The 23598-nt window shown below is 36.0% G+C and overlaps 1 protein-coding gene across 4 annotated transcripts in view; it reads left to right on the top strand.

Moving 5' to 3' along the window:
- The window catches only part of LOC150091098 (mediator of RNA polymerase II transcription subunit 12-like protein), an 825386-nt gene that overhangs the window by 286128 nt on the left and 515660 nt on the right, over nucleotides 1-23598 (top strand). For all 4 annotated transcript variants that reach the window (XM_090374287.1, XM_090374270.1, XM_090374279.1 and 1 more), the window contains 2 exons: nucleotides 9429-9537; nucleotides 20463-21067. In XM_090374287.1, coding sequence (XP_090230413.1) covers nucleotides 9429-9537; nucleotides 20463-21067 — 714 coding nt within the window. The remainder of the gene's footprint in view (nucleotides 1-9428; nucleotides 9538-20462; nucleotides 21068-23598) is intronic.

Below are 23598 nucleotides of genomic sequence, written 5' to 3'. Positions count from 1 at the left end.
TCTGAGATTACTGCTACCCATATGTAGTAGTACCTCATTTGACAGTTTTAAACCTCAGCCTCTATTTTTCATCCCACCATTCTAATTTTTTAGATCTTGTTTCAGCAGCATCACTATTACTATCATTAACCACCTTGCCAATCTTTGTATTATCCGCAAACTCAGACATTAGGTATGCTATACCTCATCAATTGGTCCACTTGATATCGATGGGTCAACTGTTGATGATCAGTTGCTAACAAACTCAAAAAGTTGCTCAGGTAGCTAACAAACTAAATGAATATGTTGCATCGACATTCACACATGAGGAGTTATTCAGCGAGGGGAATGCCAGAGGTGTATTCAACTCTGGCAGTAAGCTAGAGAATCTTGTAATAACTGAGAGTAAAGTGGAGGAGAAACTGTTGAAGATAAACACAAGAAAGGCACCTGGGGTGGATGAGATCTATCCAGTTATATTAAAGGAGGCAGCAAAGGAAGTAAGCAAACCCTTAGCCATAATTATGAGAGCTTCCTTGGACTCAGGGGAGGCACCCATGGACTGGAGATGTGCAAATGTGACCCCAATTCACAAAGGAGGATCAAAGGCTGACACAAGTAATTATAGACCTGTCAGTCTAACTTCTATTCCCGGAAAATTAATGGAGGCACTGGTTAAAGAAGCACTGCAGGATCATCTAGACAAGACTTCAGTTATAGCTCGGACACAGCATGGTTTTGTTAAGGGTAAGTCTTGCCTGACCAATTTGATTGGATACTATGATGCAGTCACAAAAGAACTGGATGCAGGGAATAACTTTGATATACTTGGATCTTAGAAAGGCTTTTGATACTGTTGCACATGGAAGACTGCTGCACAAATTGGAGCAGTGTGGCATTGGAGGCAAATTGCTGCTATAGATAAAGGGGTGGTTGAGGGGGAGAAGACAGAGAGTGGTAATCAATGGACACTGCTCATCGTGGACTAATGTTATTAGTGGAGTCCCTCAGGGTTCAGTATTGGGTCCTTTATTGTTTTCTGTATTTATAAATGATATTGATGATGGTATATCAAGTTTAATGTCCAAGTTTGCAGACGATACGAAGGTTGGCTGGGTTGTCAAGGGCACTACTGACACTATGCTGCTGCAACAGGATCTGGAAAGGTTGAGCAGATGGGCTGACAGGTGGCAAATGAAGTTTAACATTGACAAATGAAAAGTACTACATATGGGAAACAGCAACCCCAGAGCAACGTATCAACTCTGTGGTACTACACTGACAGTGGTAGAGAATGAAAGGGACTTGGGGGTGGTTGTGCAGGCAGATATGAAGTTCTCTGAGCAGTGCAGACGGGCTGCAAGAGTAGCTCATGGTGTATTGTCAATGATATATAGGAATTTTTCTAGCAGGGATAAGGAGGTGATTATTCCCTTGTATAAGGCAATGGTCAGGCCACACCTAGAGTACTGTATACAGGCCTGGAGGCCTCATTTCAAGAAGGATGTAGAGCTGCTGGAACGAGTACAGAGGAGGGCAACAAGATTAGTGAATGGAACAAAGGGGTGCTCTTACGAAGAAAGGTTTAAGTTTTGCAAATTACAGTGTCTGGAGACTAGGCACCAGCGAGGTGATCTGATAGAGGTGTATAAAGCCTTGAATGGTTTGAGCATGCTCAATGCTGATGGGATTCTTCCTCTAGCTCAGAATAATCACCTGATAGGGCATAAATTCAAATTGAGGAAAGACAGATGTAGGATAGACGTGAGGAAATTTGCCTTTAGCCAGCGAGTGGTTGGTAGGTGGAACAGACTTCCAGCCCTTGTCGTGGAAGTTGATAGCCTAAATAAGTTTAAGGCTCAGCTGGACAGGTATTTTGAACGAACAGAAGGGTGAAGTGGAAGTGGTTATTTTTTATTTATTTATTTTACTTTATTTTTTTTTGGCTGATGCTGTATAAGCTTGCTTTCTTCCATCAAATGCCTCTACTAATATCAGTAATAATAATTTTTGAGGATGATAGTTGTATTTGCGAAGCACGTTTCTTTTAACAAAATGTGGAGACCATTCCACTTTCCAGATACAAAATGTATTATTTGTATTTTATTCATATATTATTTCTTTGAGATTAAATGCATTGAAATATATATTAATTTTATGTATATTCATAACTAAATTTTAAGTCACTTTTGTTTATTTGCACTTTTTCTGGAACTTGGAGGGGTGTGAAATTTGAAAAATTTTAGGAGGCTCATGGTATAAAAGTTTGGGAATCTCTGACTTAGATCATGTCACTAAATCCTTTTATTCCTTTTATTGATTTAGTGGTTTTGACAGTTCTTTTTGTGTATCTCGCATTTTTTTTGAACTCTTTTTTTTTTTTTTTTTTTTTTTTTTTTTTTTTTTTTTGGCTCATCACAATCCCTTTTATAGTAATGTGCTATAATTGTTTCATTCCATTTCCCTGTCACATTTTTTTCCCCCTCTTTCTAATTTTTGATATTTTACTGAAACCATTCCTCTGCTTCATTTGCATCAATATTCTGTGGAAGCTATTCAGGGTGACTATGCATAAAATGAGCATTCACAGTCATGTTATAGCCTAGCTCTTGAAAGTAGTAAGCTTAGTTTTGAAAATCTGCTCATAGTCCCTTGATTTACAAATGCATGTAAACTTTTCACAATACACTTGGATGGCAACCAAACTTCCACTTCTTTCTGAGATATATAAGTTGTGAAAAAAATTTATGTTTATCTCGCAGCGTTATGATTTCTGGTCCATCAAAAATGCCAGGATGAAGTTTACTGTCACTTATCTCAGGAAATTTTAGAAGAACATAATGAAAAAAGCATTCCTATTTATCTGTGGCTTTATTAAACTGTTTCAGTATTGACAGTTTTGTGTATGGTGCAAGCAGAAGCACTTTTCTCAGAGAGACATGGTTCATTCTAGATGAACCATGTATGCCACCATTTGTTGGAGGAAGTTTTGAACTACAACTTACCACTTCTGTTTATTTTCAAACTCATTGAACATGACCACAACAGTACCAGTCTGGGAACTTTATTACCACACCTCGTATGTATAATATATTTTTGTATATACTATCGAACTTGGTTATAACGTTACCAAGGGAATGACAAAATATCCTCATTATAACCATTACTCACTGTTATCAGTGATGAGTTAAATCTACTTCCTGTTTCTTTTTTAATTCTCAATAACTTGATAAAAAGATATTCAAAAAACAAAAGAAATATTAGAGAGAAAAAATAATATTAGTATATACCTACATATTATTTGTATTAATATGCTTGTATAAACTATAATACACTTAATATTAAACACAATTTATTTCTCTGTAATTTTGAAACCATACACTTAATATTAAACACAATTTATTTCTCCTTAATTAAAAACAATAATTAATAAACATGATTTCAATTAGTCCTTTTATTTATGAATCTTAAAATTGATGTTTGTTTTAAAGATTTCACTTTGATATTTCTCAAGCTTCCTCTTAAAACACTCAACGTGTTAAAAGTCTCATTATTTGCATCAGTTCCTTCAAAAAAAAAAAAAATTGACTAGTGTGTCCATTGCACCTTGAATTTGGGAAATTGTTAGTACTGATTTTGATTCCTTTCACTTGTCATCATATCATCATCACAATCATTGTCTTTAGCATCATCTATAATTATTGTCTTTGTTGCGCCCAGCATCTGCTCACTAGGAAGACCACTAATTAACAAGTTGTCGTCGACTCGTACAAATTCATTGATGTTATTATTAAAACCTACAACGTTGTTACATAGCAACTATTCGAATAATGGTAAGTTGTTTTCTTCGTTTCCATCATCTTACGGACAATTGAAATTTAATTTGAATTTAATTTCAATTTCTTGAAGCAATTTGATATGGTTGTTGAAGTAACTTTCTTTCACATATCATTCAATAAATTTATAGCATCCAATATTGATATTGACTTGTTAAGTTTCTGTTCTCTTTGACTGATTAGATGTAGAACTATAAATCTTTTATAAAATCCTTTCAAACTCTTGATTACACCCATGTCCATTGGTTGTAAAATTGATGTCGCATTGGGAGACAGAAACACTAGCTTAATGTTGGACAAATTTTGAATCTGGGGATGTGCAGGACAGTTATCATATCAACTAACAATAAAATATTTTTCTTCTTTTTGAATAACTTCTTATTCCAATCATTTACGTAATATCCAAAATATATTCGAAGTCATCCAAGCTATCTTGTTCGCAATGTAATACGCAGGAAGTTTCCTTACGTTTTTAAAACACTGAGGTTTTAATGATTTTCCGATAAGTTTTTTTTTTTTTTTTTTTATCAGTTCCTGTCATATTTGCACTTATGAGCACCATCAATCTTTGATTTTTTTCCACCAACACATTTTCTCCCTTTGAATTTAAATGTATTGTCAGGTGTCAAATTATAAGAAAGTCCTGTTTTGTTGGCATTATAGATGTCTTCATCATTGAAATATTTCCTGATTTCTGCCCAAACACGGTCAATCCATTCATTTGCCATTATTGGATCTGCAGATCGAGATTCTCCACTAATTTTTGCATAAACAATGTTATGTTGGTTTTGAAATCGATCCATCCTACTGTTGTTATATACAAAATTGCTCAGCAAATTTTTTTGCTTGAGCCTTCAAAATCGGAATGCATGTTGAAAATGCAGCATTTCTTTGTGTAGTGAACCATTGAAGTAATGCTTCATTGATGTTTGTGACCTCGATGAAGATTGTGATCCGAATTTTTTTTTTTTTTTATGTTCTTTTCCAGTGCCAATATATAAACATGTTTATTCTTCAACAATGTTGATACTGTTGAAGAGGACAAAGAAAACTTTTTACACGCTTCAACATTTTTTTGCACCATGCTCTAACTCACAAATAATTTCGACTTTTTCATGAATCAATAGATGCTTTCTTTTGTTAATAGTCATATTTCCAAAGAATGGGTTCATTTTGAACTGATTTTACTTTAAAATGACAATAAAGTGATCTGCATACAAACAATTATCATTTCCAAAATTCTTAGAAGTCCCAAAATAAATTAATGATTCAGCATATACAAGACAATCTGTAAATAGGGTAATGCGACCATAGCAATTACAAGCTGAACACCAGTGCACAATTGTATGGGCCCCCATCTCTGAAAGGATAAGGTTAGGTCATAAACCGGCCTCTAATCCTATGCTGGTGGTCATAAAATCTAAGTCACCCCTTTCATTTTTGTCTATTCCAAGGGTTTTCCCCAACTGCCCGAGCGATTAAGAATGTTTGCATAGTTACCAAAATTTGTGCAGTGTATCCCTGTAGTATGCTTGTTATAACAGTGAGTGATTGTATGGGAATACTTGTAAATTAAAATCATTATGGCTTTTTACTCATTACAGCTGTGATCTTATTATTTCCATGCTCGTTATTACAAAGTTCATCTGTATATGTATGTATTTATGTATTATTACACATCTCTTGTTCCATGGAAGAGGAAACTGACCATAATTTGAAGTCATCCACATAAGAGATGAGAGGGAAGTTATATTGTAATAACAGAGTAATAGCAAGGAGAACAGAAGAGCCGATGGAGTGCTGGCCCAAGGGATCCAGCTGAAATTATTCTTTCATGGGTTGACCACAGAGTGGAGGATCAGTTTTCTGTTAAAGGGGGAGTTTTGCAGAAGCACTAATAAATGGCCTAAGATAGAGTAAAAATTTCTTTAGAAAAGAGATGAGCTCTTGTGTTGATGGCATCAAATACAAAAAGATACCTAAGTAGATTAAGTTGAGCAGAGTAAGTTAATAACTTGGGTAGCTAGAAAGTAGGTTGGGATAAGATTTCTAGTAATGGAATAAACTGGCAATAATTTGGGATGTTAGAGAAGGAAGAAGAATTTTTGGAATAGTTTTTGAAGGATGAAGAGAGATTTATGTGGCCTTTCTCTATACATTGTACCACACCTCTACTTCTGGTCTGGCTGACTGACTTTATACAAATTTCTTTAGATGTTGTTTGAGTCTAGTGATGATACGATATTAGAATTACTCTTATTTTAATCACTCATTGAAGAAGACAATTATTGTTATATCATGCAATATATGACCTAGAGAAGTGGTCAGTATGGCCCCTGGGGGGCAGTGGGTTTACCTAAGGGAGATGGCAGGGAGCGTTTGAGGCCGGACCTTCCTGAGTGTGTTGATTACTTATTTACTATTGTTCAGGTTTGCGCATGGCACAAATATTTGTGCATATTTGTTAATTAATTACACAAGGTGTCACACGAATGGTGTGCAGAACTGACAAGATTCTGTTCTCAAATTATAAGTGAAAATCATGCACCCTCTTCTGAGTACAGCATTTTCAGGAACCACCATCCTTAGGAACAATGGTCTCTATGGCATTTTTTATTTAAAGCATAAAAGATTCTTTTACTTTTGTTTGTATGCCAAGAATCAGCATATTTAAAGAAAAACAATGAGGATAAAATAACCAGAAATAGAAAGAAATATTTTACTGTGGCAATTATATAAATTAGGAACCATGCAAACCATAAAGGTATTTCCATCGTAGAAAATGAAATGAATATTTGCATTTTGTACATAAGTAAATAGAATACACAACATGAGCTCACTCATGCACTTCTTATGAAACCACTTATTGAACATTTGAGGAAGGCACATTCTGACATGGCAGACAAGAGTTTAACATTTTTTCAATCACTTCGTGTTAAATTGCAAAAGTGGCCAACATTATTGATTGGAAAGTCTGAAAAGCCACATACAATTGGTGAAGAACTCATCTTACCAGCAGTAAGTGACGTTCTGAGTACTGTTTTACATAAGTCACATACGAGTCTAAGCAACAATTCAGTTCAAAGGTGCATAAATGAAATGGCCAAGAATTTGGAAGATATGTTGTGTAGCATACTAAGGACTGCATAATTTGCATTACACCTAGATAAGTCAACTTTGCCATGCAATGAATCTTTGCTTCTAGCATATGTGTGCTTTATAAAAGATGAAAGTTTAGTTCAAGAGTTGTTGTTTGCAAGGCAGTTAGAAATAGATACTGAAGGTGAGTCAATATTTCATGTTGTTGAGCAGTTCTTTAAGGACAAGAAAATTCCATTTGCTGACATACTTGCTCTTGCGATGGATGGAGCTCCATCAATTACTGGTCGCTACCATGGTTGTGTTGTGTACTTGAAGAAAGTCGTACCAAATGTCTTTACCATTCACTGTGTCATTCTTTGCCAACATCTGGTTGCAAAAAACCTCAGTGATCGCCTTCACAAGTCATTATGCACTGTTATTGATGGTGTTAATAAAATCAAAGTCCGCGCTCTCAATGATAGACTATTTCGGGAGCTTTGTGTTGAGAATGATGAAGATTTTAAACATTTGTTGCTTTATATTGAATTTGGCTATTAAAAGGCAATTGCATAAGATGCTTTTATAACCTTTTTGACTCTATTGTGGAGTTTTTTGAAGAGAAAGATGCTCTTCTCAGTGATAAACTTAAAGGTGTCAGGCATGACATTTCATATTTGTCCTAACTACATTTTGTATTTGCAAAGTTCGATGAAATGAATTTACAGTTGCAAGGAAATTATATCAACCTTATTAAGGCCAAATCTGTAGTATCCACTTTTATTTCAAAATTAACTTTATTCAAGCACAATATAGGCTGTTGCAAGTTACATCAATTTCCCTCTCTGTCTGAGCTAGAAAAGATTGGTGGGATACAGGATAATCTGTGAGTCTTTTTGTGACCATTTGGATACACTGCATAAAGATATGTGTGAACGATTTGAGGATCTTCTTTTGATAGAAATTCCAGATTGGGTGATGAATTCATATTTAGATATTGAGGAAGTTGGAGTATTAGAATTAGAGGAAGAAATAATTGAGTTACAAAATGATATTAAGCTGAAACCAAAGTTTAAGAAATCTTATCAAGAGTTTGGATTACAGAAGAAAACCTCTGATCACTATCCTGCACTATGAACAGTGGTTATACAACAGAATAAAAATCATCATAACTCCTTACCCGTACACATTAGGAATACTATGACCAAGTTAAATAAGAACAAACAGGTTCTCTTTTGTTGGATTCTTGGTCACATTGGAATTACTGGAAGTGAACATGCTGACCTAGCTGCCAAACTGCTACAGATCCTGTAGATCAACCCTTTAGCATACCACTTTCCGATTTCAAGATAATTATAAAGAAGCGAAGTCTTGAGCAATGGCAACATGTCTTGCAAAATCAAATAGATAACAAGCTGCTCCATATAAAGAAAGATCTCAGGCCTTGGAATTCGAATACACGTGAGAACAGACACAAAGAAGTAGTATTAGCTCAACTACGAATAGGCCATACACACCTGACACATCTTTATCTCCTTGCAGGTACTGCTCTACCACGGTGCACAGGGTGCCACACTCAGCCCACTGTCCAGCATGTACTTACTGATTGCTCGAAATACAGTACTGATCGACAAGCTCTGTTTACCTCGTTTTCCACAATGAACACCTCTTTTAAGGAAACCAAAATTTTTCAGTTTCCTCAAACAGATAAAACTGTACAACATGGTATAAATTTGAATAACCTCTATACAGATATAACTATGTATTTAACATCACCATAGGTAGGCACATTATGGCCTCGCTGCCCTTGTGGCATAAAGCCTACAAACAAACAAACAATGAACAGTGGTTAAGAAGATGCTTATTGCATTCCCAACTTCATATTTAGTAGAACATGATTTTAGTGTGGTCATCCAACTTATCTCCAAGCAAAGAAATCAACTCCAGATTACCAAATGTGGTGATTTAAGAGTCCTTCAAGCGACTTTAAACTAGACATTGAGAAATTGGTAATATTTCATCAAGCCCATCCCCTGCATTAAAAATTTACAGAAAAATACTTGTTACTAAATGTAGTTCTAAGGTTTTTGTTATATGATTGTCAGATTTTGAAAAGCTAGAATTGCTAGTTCAGTAATTTCAATATGTTGAATTAAATAAAATAACACTTTTATTGGATTTCAATAACATTACTGTTTTTAGTTATATTTTTTAAATATCTTCCTCATTGGGTCACGCAGTCTGTTACTCTGAAAGATATTTTTATAAGCTAGGACTCGGGGGCATTGGGGATGCATTTATGGAACCAAGGGGATGGTAACTCGAAAAAGTTTGGGAACCGCTAACCTAGAATATTGCCATTTCAGGTTTGATAATACTAAAAATATAGTTTTAAATGGCCATTTAACCATTGACTTATTAACTTTATTTCAAGTTTTAAAATTATTGTTATTCATATACGCATTAAATCTGTTATCCTGTGAAATCTAAATCTTGGTATTTATAAGGATAAATTTCTATTTTGTGTGTGTATAGGCATCCTGGGATGCTCAGATGGATATGGATGATGCACGAATTGATGCAGATCTAGATAAATTACTTCAGCATATAAAAGAGGGCCAGCAAAACATGAGTGATCAACCTGGTAAGTAAAACCTGTATATCAAGTACAGTGATTTTACCTTATTTATTTTTGTAGAGAATGTATCATATTTATTCAGATATTAGTTCGACTGCAATGGCAGTAATATATAATTTACGACTTAATGCGAAAACATGCCCCACTACTGATCACTGAATTATGATCATCTGTATAACTCTCTAGTATGAAAAGCCAATCATCTGTAGTATGAAAAGCCAAAAAGCTTCATATGCTAGGGGACATAATAAAGATATCACAGAGTTTCAAAAGAGCATAATTGTGGGAGCTCATGCATCTGGTGAATCCCTATCAGATAATGGCGCATCTTGTCAGTTGCTTAAGACCACTGTGTTTAAGCTTTATAAAGAATGGCATCAACCGGTCAAACCATCTTCTGCCGACAGAACTCTAAAGGATTATGCAATGTGAATGTTCATAGTGAGCAAAGGGTGTAGCATGCTGTATGGGCTCAATGGCACATCACTGTGTGATATTTGACATTGCATTACAATATGAGGAATGCAAGAAACAATATCCCAAATGGAAATGTGCCACATACTCAGAAATATGTGTTTCCACAGCAGAAAACTCAAGAGACACTCTCTCTCCTCACTGCTGATCATTGATGACACAATGTGGCGTTAACAACATAGTGGTTGGACACTAGAGAGCTAGAAATGAGTGTGCTGGTTGGATGAGTCCAAATACGTGGTGCAATATTACTAAAACATCCATTTTGTTCCAACAATTTTCAATTGGATTGTGCTCTGGACTGTTCCAGGCCATGTTATTGTGCACATTTATGTCTCCTTCAACCATATTTACATCTGTGGACAGTAAAGACAGCGAAATAAATTACATTTATTTAAGCAAGAGTGTGACATTTCATAAATTTACAATGTTCGCAAATTTTATGAAGTAGTACTTACAGTTTGTGTTCTGTGACATGGAGCAGTCTTCCTGAAAAATGCAATTGGCAGAATCCCCGTAATGTTCTCTAATTATGGGATGTAATTTTGTCTCAATGTTCATGTGTGCCTCAGCATTCACTGGACCCTTCACAAATTCAAGACGACCAACTCCTTTATGTGGAATACAATCCCATATCATTTGAGGTGCAGAATGTTTCACTGTGAAAACGTTACATTCAGGATGAAATTCTTCTTCTCTTTGTCTGACAGTCTGCTGGCCATCCAAAAAACATTAATTTGAATTTTGATTCATCATAATCGGAGAAAATAACATATTTCCACTGATCCTCAGACCAACTAGCACGTTCTTTTGCCCACTTTGGATTCTGGGCTATCATTTTTTGCGTCAAAAGGGTCTTTTTTTTTTTTTTTTTTTTTTTCCTTGGGGGACCTGCTATTAATCTAGATGAAAAAAGCATACTTGCCTTTTTCATCTGGATACAGTACTTGCCGTTACTCCTGTGCTGTTTTGAGATCTATCAATGAGGATTTTCTGTTTTTGACACAGACGGACCAGAAATCTGTCCTGTGTTGCAGAAGATATTTGTGGACTTCCTTTCCACTTTCTTTCTTTCTGTTTAGACTGTCAGTTTCTGATAATTTTTGTAATAAACATGCTACTCTTGACTGATTACAGTGAATCCTTTTAGCTGTTTCTTGCATGGAATGTTTCACTGTGGAAACATTCCATGCATTCAAGCAGCAGCAGCGACACTTTTCCTACATGGTGTGTTAATTGTCAAAACTTGCATTGCAATAGCCCAGAATACTGGGCTCATGACATATATGCTGTATTTATATGGTCCTAGGGTGATACAATCATGTATGGCATGTGACATCATCTAAGAGAGCTTGCTAGAGATGGAAGATGCAATAGGGTAATGCTCTTGTAAAACATATGATATATTTCAAATTTCACAGAAATTTGCAATATATCATATATGTACCAACCGGGCTGGCCAGGTGGGTAAAAGTGCCTGCCTGGTAACCCAAAGGTCGCAGGTTCGAATCCCGCCTTGAGCTTGAATCAGAGTACAAAATGCAAAAACTTTGGGAGGTGCATTAAGGCCACAGAAACCGATGCACCAACTAACAAACAAAAAAAAAAAAAAAAAAAAAAAATGTTTTGCAATAGTATAGGGATGCAATTTTTTTGAGCACGCACTGCGTGTATGCGTGCATGCATGTGTGCATATAAATGAAAATGAAGAGCAAAACAACAATCAAAAAATAACAGAATTTATTTGGTCATCATGGTTTTTTTCTTCTTTGTTGAATATTGTTCTGCAAAAGTCACTAATTCTAATCACTTATTTTTCAGAATAATATTCTTTAAACACATCACTAAAAAGAAAACAAAAAAAAAAAATGAGATAATCACTTTTTTTTTTTGTTCTGTTTCATTTCATTTTAATTCAAGATTTTTTTTTTCCCTTTTAACTAAAAATTGCCTAATTCGCTGAAAATGACACTTTCTTTCTGCTAAAGTGTCAGGAAGAACAAAAGCAAAATTCCAAGCTTTGAAACTGATCGATAGGTGTGTGTGTAACAGCAAACGTCACAGATTCCGCTGACCACTTAGTAGAAACTAGTTTGCCATAACATTTTGTGACATCACTTATCTGGACTTTACTGATGATTGCCACTCTGTGAAGTTAAGAACAGCTGCCAGCAAAGTAGAAAAGATCTGCTTTCATAAGCAGATCTTTTCTGCATAAGTCTGATAATAGGATTCATTGTTGCCAATCATTTAAGTAGTTTTATTCTGTGGAAGTTTAACTTTATCTAATACATTTTGCATAATAAAATTCACTTGAACAGTTGTGATTTAATTAGTGTTATTCACATTTAATTAACTCACTAATGAAATTATAAAAAGTATGGTGGACAAATTAGGACAGAAACTCACCTAAAATACTCCAAGTTCTATATTATATAGTAGGGCATGTCTACCATGCACAAAAAGGACAATATAATGTATATATATATATATAGGAAGAATGCGAATATCACATTTTCAATACTAGAAATACTAAGTTCTCATCATAAATCACCATAAAAAAGGAGATTTCAAAAAAGCCTTCCATATATAAAAAAAAAAAAAAAAAAAAAAAAAAAAACCTAAAGTAATCCATTTAACAGAATCCTCCCACCACCACCCTGATAACTTTGTTTCATGCATATAGGGCCCATCAAAAACAAGATTTGCACCCTCATCACAGTACTTTTCTAGCAGCTGTATTAGCAGCTACCTTAATTACAAACTTAATTGTATGGCAACAGAAGGATGGGCAGCCAGACTAACAGCTGGAGCAAGTGCCCACACTATTCCCCACCTGACAGCATGGTGCCAAAAAGGCTTTCCACTGGACAGCTCTCCCAGGCTAATCTATCCAAATAACACTGCAGAGCTAGAGACTTATAGAAAGTTCCCAGGAAGCAGCACTCCCTGAACATCTGTGTTGTCTTCATTTGGCCTCATTTACTGACTGCACTCCTAAATTCCATTAATTTATACTAATTTCTTATTTAGTTATTATGAAGGAAGGAAGGAGCCATGAAATGTAAGGTAGTTTTATGTAACTAGTTAGTATATATTAAATACTTAATTACAAACTTGCAACACAGCACAGAATTGCCATTACAGAAAAAAGCCTCTTTTCTTTAGTCTAATAACGCATAAGAAACAACATTAATTTTTCTTTTTTCTTTTTGTAATAATTAGGCTTGTAGTTAGATTTCTACTAACAATCTGCTCCATCTGTTTTCCACCTGGAATGAGTCTCCCACTCCATTGAAATGCCCAGACAGACCTTGATGATTGTATTGCGATTATCTTCCTCTTCTTACTTCTCTGTGGTTTGATGTCCATATCATCCTGTAGGGGCAATGCTAACATTAATATGAGTGGCTATATTATAGAGCAGCATTTTTCCCAAACTTTTTTAGTCACGGAACACTTTTCATCTCACAATATATTTACGAAACACAAGATTAATGAGAGCCAAAGAACTATTTCCAAATATTTTATTATATATGCCACACTGTGCATCAGGAGCATCTTTATTTTCAAAGCATGTAAAGCCGAAATTCAAATAACTGTCATCATACTTTCGCTTTGGTCTTTTATTAGTTGGTTCCTGTTTTTTAACTTCGGATTCTTGGGGAACAAAAGGCTGCGATTGTTCATCCTCACTTGGAAGCGTGACAATATTGGGTTCATTTTCATTGACTGCAGTTGCAATACTAGAAATACTTGCTTCTCATTTTAAAGTTCCTTTTTTCAACCACAAATCCATGGTCATTTATTTTAATAATAATATTTCGAAATACTGATTATCAAAAAAAATTTATACAAGGAAGTGAGTTTAGTTATGATATTGGCCTGCTTTCCCCCTCTCCTTCAACCCATGTACTCCAGGTTAAATCGTATATGAATGTCATATTAGACCACTATATTGCTACTTTTTTGTAGCAAAAAAGCCCTTTGTAGATGGCATTACCTCTATGAATACTTTTTCTATGCAAAACCTGCCAAAATAAAGTGTTTCACGGTCTGTTTGATTATTAGTCTATGCCAGTATATTAATAACCGAAAAAAAAAATAATGCTAAAAATTATAATGATTCAAAAATAGTGTATGCTACAAATATGCAAAATTTATTTATTTTATTTTTTTAATTATTAATTACAAATTTTTGCAGAACACTTGTTCACATCTCACAGCATTTCCCAATGAATAATTGGGAAATGCTGTCATAGGAAATTAAAAAAGAGGAAGAATCCCATCAGTATTGAGTATGCCCAAACCATTCAAGACTTTATACACCTCAATCAGATCACCTTGCTGGTGCCTAGTCTCCAGACACTGTAGTTTGCAAAACTAAAGGCTTTCTTCGTAAGAGCAACCCTTTGTTCCATTCACTAATCTTGTTACTCTGCTCCCTACACATTCCAGCAAATCTGCAACCTTCCTAAAATGTGGCATCCAGACCTGTATACAGTACTCACGGTGTGGCCTGAACATTGCCTTATACAAGGGGTTAATCACATCCTTTGCCCTGCTAGAAAAATTCCTGTATATCATTGACAAGATGCCATGAGCAACTCTTGCAGACCATCTGCAATGCTCAAAAAACTTCATATCTGACTGCACAGTTACCCCCCCCAGCTCTCAACTCTCTGAGTTACAACTGTCTTCTAGCACTCAACCATCCCTATATCCTTATCCTAGCAGCAATTTGCCTCCGGTGTCACACTGTTCCAATTTGTGCAGCAGTCTTCTATGTGCAACAGTATCAAAAGCCTTTCTAAGATTGAAATATATGATATTAGAATTATTCTTTGCATCCAGTTCCTTTGTGACCACATCATAGTATCGAATCAAGTTGGTCAGACAAGACTTCCATTTAACAAACCCATACTGTGTTTGAGCTATAACTGAAGTCTTGCAGAAGTAAAGAATCTTGCAGAGTTTACAAAAGTAAAGAATCTGCTGTTTTTCTTTGCATCCTTTGCTAAAGATTTCTCATAATCTGCCTTTACCTGCCTAACCTCCTTTGTGACTTGGTTACAGACCAGCTTATGGCTATCATAGGCTTCAGTGTCACCTGTTCATTTATATGTATCCCGTGCATTTTTCTTCTCGGCCACATGTCTCGTTACTTCATCTGACATCCATTTAGGTCTAAACCTTGAACAATATTTTTTAGTTGGTATGAAGAGTCAAGTAGCTTCCAAGATTAATTCTTTGAATGCTTCCCATTTTGAATATGCTCTTGGTAACATCATCAGTTGGTCCACCGTATAGAATTTAAATACTGTCTCAGACCATCATAGTTACCTTTACAAAAGCAAAAACCTTTGCCTTTACCATGTTGACTGGCTTTACCCCCAGTGGTAGTTACCTCTTTGTGTAAATTCCACTTCAGCACACTGTGATCACTGTCGCCTAGGGGTTCCTTTATCAGCAGATTCTTAATGCATGAAGAATCACTACTGATAATCAGATCAAGAGTATTACTCCCACTACTTGCCTTCCAATCATGCTGCTGTAGAAAACAATCATCCAATAAATCCAGAAAAGCCTTGCTAGTGTGTGAGTGACCAATCCACAAATTCCATTTAATATCCGGGAAATTAAAATCTCCCATTATAAGACACTCTGATTTACTGGCCCACTCTATTTCTCTGTATAGTTGTTTATCATACTCATCAGAGTCATTAGTCCTATAACGCACTCCTATTTTCAATTTTGCTTTCCCAGTGTTTATGTCACACCAAAGTGACTCGACACTGCACTGTCCACCATGTTGACTGGCTGTACTTCCTTAGATTTTGTGTGTTTCTTAACTAATAGCATAACCCTCCCCTCCTCCCTTCCTATCCTGACTATCCTTCCTGTACACATTGTACTCCCCAAATTCCAGTTCTGCATTCCTTATATCTGTGTGACATCACCAGTGAGCAAACGTATTCATTATCATCATCATCAGCAGGCCATGTTTTTTTTTTAAATTAATTTGACTTTTCTAGCTGTATACACCTATTGCTTGTTAATGAAGTGTTCTTTGCACTCTTATATTTGTGTGACATCACCAGTAAAGTGCATATGACATTGCATGACATGGTTCCATGGCCAACCAACATTCTATAAGCCATTAATCACCCAATTAATGCTACATGTCTTCTAGTTGGGTGTAAAGCCCAGCTGTAGAAAAGTGTAAAGCTGTTCTGTGTAGTGAAGGGAGTGATGAGTCATGGCACATGGTGTACCAGTCCGATGATTGTGCCAATGTGTGGTGGATGCTGAGAGAAGCTACTTACGGGACTGTATCATCATGTCATTGAAGGTTGATGGAGACTTCATGGTTTGGCTTGGGATCATGGTTGTTTAGTAGGGAAAAACTAAATGTTGAGGTATCTCTAGACATCCTGGACAGTAATGCATTACTTAAGTTGTGGCAGCACATTAGGTAAGGCCCATACTTATGTCAGCAGGAGAACACTCCATGTCGTACTGCTCGCATTGTGAGGGATTGGCTCGAGGTCATGAACATTGAAAAGTTGGACTTGCTAGTCCAAAGTGCTGACCTCAGTCCTGTAGAGAACCTTTGGATTGAATTGTATTGTTGGTTGCCATGAGGAGAGACTAATGAAAAAACAGAGAGGACATTTACAAAAATCTGGTATGGAGTGTTCCACAGAGACTAGAAGCTATCATAAAGGCTAAAGGCGCGCACATTATTAGTTTTCCTGTAAATAGAGGTTATTTGTAGATATGCAGATGTCTAGATATTAATGTTATGGTGGCATATATATCAGAATCGATGAATTAACTTCTTTGAATGGATTTGATGAAACAGCCTAAATGCAATTGAAAATGATTGCTCTTTTTTTTTTTTTTTTTTACCAGTAGGTTTGTTCCAGTGGACTATCTGGCAGCTGGCCATCGAACAGTGTTTTAGTTCATGATGTCCATCATAACCTCAAAAGACTGTGATTGTACTACATGATGGAAGAGATGAAGAAATTGCTGGAACTTTGCTTTGGAGACTAAACAGGTTCCACCACTTCAAGCCTCCAATAAGCAAAGTGGTGGTATTACAGTGGTTGATGAGAGTCATCTACCACCTAGTATTGCCTGGTAACACAGGGGTGGCATTTCTCTGTGTTGGGCACTGCTGCTCGACCCCTACCGATGTTGATTCTCACCTGAGTAGTCACCTTCAGTATGCTAGATGCCGTATTTCAGCCGCCTCCGTAGCCAGGTGGGCAGGAGCAGAAGCAGTGCGTAGCACACACTTCTTGATTAGACCGGGGTTCGAGTCCGTGACTACCAAATACAGAGGATGCGGAAAGGTCAGAGAATGACAACCACATATCCCGGAGCAATATGGCCTTAGTTGCTAATGTGGCAATATGGCCTTAGTTGCTAATGCTCCTAAAAAAAACAAATAACAAAGCAGCCATATTTCAGGACTTGCACATGGGGGTTTTATTCAGGGTTATTAACAGCCCCACCATCATGAGGGTGCAAGCAGAGGATTTTGCTGTCACAGACCTACTGGACTTTGCCAAAAGTAGGTTCATTTGACTTGAATGTCACCCGAATATCAGTTCCATCAGCATTTCAGACCCCTGGGTAGCAAGTACAGCTTAGCATCCCTAAGAGAATGTCTGTGACAGCCTCAAGGACCAAACTGTTGGTCCTTGGGGTCCAGTTTAGTCCAAACCTGACTGTTTCCGAGAACTTCACCTCGCTAGCAAAATTAGATTGCTGCTTAAGGACACCAGTTTGAAGAAATGATGTTAGAAAGGCAAATTAACATAAGTTCATTAAAACATTCAAGGAACTTTTCAAATATATCATGCTCTAATGATTTGTACAATGATTACCGTCATAAAAAGTATACCAAATGATGAAGACATTTGTGAATATCTAGAAATATCCACATACACCGTCAAGCCAATCAGTTCCTCCCTACCAGGAGGCACATGTCATGGTGAGAACTGGTCAGTGTGACACTGCAAGGTCATGGCATGTAGATCATTTGAAGTATTTGATCAACATGGACTTCAAAAAAAGGATGATTGTCAGTATTACAGAAACTGCAAATCTTGTGGCTGCTGTTTATGTAGTGCTGTAGTTAGAGTTCCAAGAATGGGCAGATAGTGAAGAGAGTAGTGGTTGCTGGGCCAATGACACTTGTCCATGTCTCATCAATGGTTGTAGTGAAATGTTTTCCCACCTTGTGCAAGCCAATAGATGGAAAATGATGGACTGATGACCATGTACTTTAACCACAGGACAGCAAGTGATGTTTCCATGACCATGGTACAGTGGGCTCTCCTTATGTGCTGTCAGGATAGGCACCCAGTCGAGGTACTCATGCTTATGGCCACTCCTTGCAAATGGCTGCTGAAGTTTGCATGTGAATGTTTTGGTTTGGAGGAAGTTTTCCTGGTAATCTATTTGAACCTTCATATCTCTAGACCTCACTCTGAATGTGAATGGTATCATTGGACCATTGATGACTGGAGAAAAGTTACTTTTTCTGATGAATCATATTTCCTGCTATATTGGGTAGATGGAGGATGCAGTGAAAAACTGCAGAGAGAGAGAGGAATCACTCTGTCTTAGTGAAACAGGTACATGATGGAAATGTTTTGGTTTTGGGGAAGTTTTCCTGGTAATCTATTTGAACCTTCATATCTCTAGACCTCACTCTGAATGCTAAAAACTACCTATCCATTATGGCTGATCAGGTACATCCCTTCATGTTATCTATCTTCCTGGATGGCACAGGTGTATTCTACAGGTTAATGTATCCTACCACATTGCCGGTATTGTTTGAGAGTGGTTACTGATCATGACAGTGACTTCCAGATGCTACCTTGGCCGCTGAATTTTCCAGATACGAATCCTGCAGAATATCTCTGGGATTCCAATTGACAGATCTGGTGTTTGTATCCTCCACCATAGATTGCAGATCTACTGGATGCAATCCTGATGATTTGGTACAACCTACCTTTTGTAACATTCAAATTCAAATGCCTTATAGAGTCCATGCTTCACCATGCATTGGTGGTATTGGCAGTGGAAGGGGGGGTACCATACTCACTCTTAGTTCGGTGGTCATGTTTTGACTGGATAATAAAATATAATCAGTTAATGTGTTGGGTGTGTGGTATGTATTAAATATGCTAATAACCAATCATGCAAAAGTTGCTTTTTGCACTTATTGGGAATAATTTTTTTTACATTCTTTCAGTAAGAATGGCTGTAATATGAGAGAGAGAGAGAGAGAGAGAGGGGGGGGGGGATTTGTATGCATCCAAAAGATCTAGCTTTATTCATACATATATTTTTTAAAATGCAGTTAAATACACATTAGAAATACCAAAAAATGCTATAATAACTTAGTATGAGAGGAGAATAAAAAGTAAAGCTTAGTTCATAACCTCAGTGCTAGGTAGCGCAATAAATTTCAAAAACATCTAAATGTTTTTGAAATTAAATGTTTTTAACTAAAAACACGTAGCTAATGTTTTTAGTTAATACTTGTACAGTAGCATTTGTGTGTAGTGGCTCATTTACAAGTTACGTTATTTTAAATGGAAACACCTTTGAATGTGAATTTCAAGAAAAGACAGATGGATGTTTGCGTTTTTCCTTTGAATGTGAAAAAGAATGTGTTTTTAAAGGCTATTGTGACTGGAGATGAATCTTGGATCCACCGCAGTTTGGAAAACAAGAGGTAGCAGAATAAGCAGCCAGTATAAATAATAGCTAGATTATGAAGCATATTTGAAATTATTGTGTTTTTAGCATCTGCAGTATCAACAGCATCACTTGCACTAAAGGGGAAAGCTGAAAGAGAAAAATCTTCCTGACATTGTTGAAGTGTTGATCTTGAAATAAAGCAGCTTCAGACTAAGTTACCATCAGGATATAATTGGCAGGCTGCAAACAGTCAGCCCATTCGTTGTCCAACTCCAAACTCGCAGAACAAACCTTTTCTTTCTTTTTTTTTATTCCTTCTATTTTTATTTTCCTGAACATTACAGTCTCCAGAAATTCAAAGTCTAGTGTCAACAAAAATAAAACTTAGATTTTTTCTTTATTGATTTGATTATTTCATTTTCCGTGGAATAATTGTCTCAGGTTTTCATTTGGCTCAAGGTTAAGTTATGAATTAAAAATTAGTTTTACATTTCAGATTATGAACACAAAAACATGTCCTTGGTGTAATTTTTTTATTTGTTTGATTATTCCTTTTTTAATTTTATATCAACTTAATAAGGTTTTACTGTATATTTAATATGCAGAAGGTTCATCTAACCTTATTTTTGTTTCATGAAACTTGCTTATTATGCATGTGAATGTTATTTAATCTTTTTTTTTTAAATGTGTACTAAGTTTTACACTTGTACAACCAGATATTTTTCTTTCAGACTCAGTTGGCTCTGATAAAGATGAACCGTCTTCAATGAATGCAGCTACACCGCTTCCTCATGCACCACTGGTACCACCTTCTAATCTTGGATCAGAAACCATGGTTGTTACTGGTAGCAGCAGTTGCAGTAGTAGTGCTGTTCCCTCTGCTCATAATAACACTACTCGCCACTTATTGTATACAACTCATTTCCCTTTACCTCAAGATGAAGCAGCATCCCATGACTGTAACCAGCGGCACATTTTACTTTTTGGAGTTGGAAAAATTCGAGATGAAGCAAGGCATTTGGTAAAAAAGATGACCAAGGAAATAATGAAACTGTTTAGTAAAAAAACGTGTATGGATGTTGCAGATGGAGCTAAAGTAAAGAAGCATGTAAAAGAAGGGTTTAACTTTGATGCTTTAACATCTAGATTTCAAAGTCTTTCATATTTTGACCAGCATGTTGTTACCTTGTCATGTGCAACTTCAGTTGTTGAAATGCTTAGTTCTTTTTCCTCTGGAAATTCTAATTATCTTCCATTAGTAGAATATATTTCTTTCTTGTTTGAACTAATGGAAATGGCACTGAATATACATGGACTTCTGGAATTCACAATACAGGTAAGCAAGTGCTTCGTGCATTATTAAAAGTATCTTGAATGTTTGATTTAATGTATGAACATTTTATGTTTGTGCGGCAAAAAAAAAGTGTGTTCTTCACAAAGAATTGTTTTTTTGGAAAGAAAAAATGTCACACTTTCTTTCTTTCTTTCTTTCTTTCTTTATTGCATTTAGAAACAGAAAAACAGAAAGAATTTCAAGGAAATTTATCTATTGGTAGTTGCATTATAAACTTTTATAAATTGCAATCATGGTGAAATGAAATAGAATGTGTTCTTGCATATAATCAGTACTTTTATGAATATGATATTTTAATATTGCAAATTAGGTTATCTTATTGACCAGAAGGGAAAAAAGGTGAGAAATGTTCATAAATGCTGGTTTTATTATATTTAAAAATTGAGGTCTGCTAGACATTGTACATCAAATTCTGTAACCAATGTTTTGTGATTGTTGATAGGTTAAAGCATGTGGTGAGTAATACATTACAGATTTTGCTATCACCATTTCCTCTCTGTATAATGAACGTTTAATAATAATAGAAATCATTACATGTTGCACTAGCAGAATTGGGGCTTGATGACATATATTACATCATGGTGCATTATTTGTATGATAAAGGCTTGAACTGTCTTGTAATTTTCTGTAAGAGGACCTTCACTGAAAATATCTAATTCATGCTTTTGGTATCAGTCCATTGTGTTAGCTTTCCCAATGCCAGGAAAGGATCCCTCATTATGAAATAACTAAACGCTCATCTCCCTCACCTTCTTTTTAACCAAATTGTAGAAAAGATAGTATATTGGAGTTTTTTTTTTTTTTTTTAATTTGAAATTACAGAATATCACTGGTTTTTGAAAAAAAAATTATCCATTCTAGATAGCCATCAAGGCTTAGACTAAGATCCAAAATGCATTTGTAAAAAGAAAACATTTGGTAGTGGTATCTCTAGATGTTGAGAAAGCTTTCATTACCACATGGAGATATGGCATTCTTAAATATTTGTGTAACTTAAGAGAATTCCTTCAGGTCAGAGATTTTTAGATTTTCAGCTCAGTTTGTTTCATCGAAAACAAACCCTTGCAAGAGAATGTGTTGCAAAGGTTGTTTTCAATGAAAAATTATTTGCAGTCAATAAATAAAGATGGGACATCCCAAACACAGTAAAAGTATGCATATATGCAGATGATCTATCTTCTTTTTCCCACAGAACATGAATACCCTAGAAAGACTGCTGTAGCTGGGGTTAACTAGAATCCTGTAGGTAGTGGTGCAAAATGGATGCTGCATTCAGAGCAAAAATCCATTACCATTAATTTCTTTAATTAATGCGCACTACACCTTTATCTGAAATTGTGGAAAAAGAACGATCCAGCTCGACTTGCAAATTCTTCTTCTTTCAGTCACATAGTCCCTGAGGAGCTGTTGTGGCCACCAACAAATTCCTCGAACTGCATCGATCATATGCTATATGAGCTGCATCACAAAATGTCACCCCCAAAAGTTCACTGATCCCATCCATCCACCTAGTTGCAGGTCTTCCTTTAACAGCAGCTTTTGGAGTTGGTTTAGCTATGGTCTCTGTGGCATCGGATAATGTGGTGGTATGCCATTGCCTACCATCAAATTATTGGGTTTAAGTTTATTATTGGATAATAAACTTAACTTTCACATGTAACACATATACAAACTACTTTCTTACAGATAAAATCTTGCTACATCATAAAAATACAGACAGACACTTTGCTACCATTTTTGTACAGAACAGTAATTAGAAGATGGCTCTATTATGGATCTCTGACATAAGCATCAGCCAAGAAAAGCATATTACAAGGTGTCAACATTCAGTGCTCTTTGGGCAGCTCTTGTGACCTCCATGTCACCTTAGTCAGCATGATACATCAGCTTCTGCCGCTCATTTGGAGAGGCCTGAGTTTAGTTCCCATTCACAACCGAAGGTATTTCTTAAGTCCTCTTCAGTTGGGCTGCAGTTAGCATATCTCAGACAGAAGGTGTTAGGGTTAATCCTATAAGTTATCCTAACCACAAAGGAAGTTAGGCAAGTGAAGGCAGATTATGAGAAATCTTTGGCAAAGGATGCAAAGAAAAATAGCAAATACTTCTTTACTTATATAAACTCTAAAAGGAAGGGGATGAATCAAATTGGTCCAATTCATATCAATGCTTTGACTGTAGTTGATCATTCTGAGATAGCTGCAAAACTAAATGAGTATTTTGCTTCAACATTCACACATGAGGAGTTATTTAAGGAGGAGAAGGCCAGATGTTTATCAAACTGTAACAGGGAGTTAAATTATTTTGTAATAACTCAGAGCAAAGTGGAGGAGAAATTGTCTATCCAGTTATATTAAAGGAGGTGTCAAAAGAAGTGAGCAAACCCTTAGCCATAATTATGAAAGAATCCTTGAACTCAGGAGCCCCCACAGACCGGAGATGTGCAAATGTATCTCCAATTCACAAAGGGGATCAAAAGGTGACATGAGTAATTACAGACCTGTTAGGTTTGTAAT

This window comes from Mastigoproctus giganteus, chromosome 1, assembly GCF_048544385.1.
Source record: "Mastigoproctus giganteus isolate SK-2022 chromosome 1, ASM4854438v1, whole genome shotgun sequence".
Classification (NCBI taxonomy): Eukaryota; Metazoa; Arthropoda; class Arachnida; order Uropygi; family Thelyphonidae; genus Mastigoproctus; species Mastigoproctus giganteus.
This window is presented reverse-complemented; position numbering and strand designations above follow the sequence as displayed.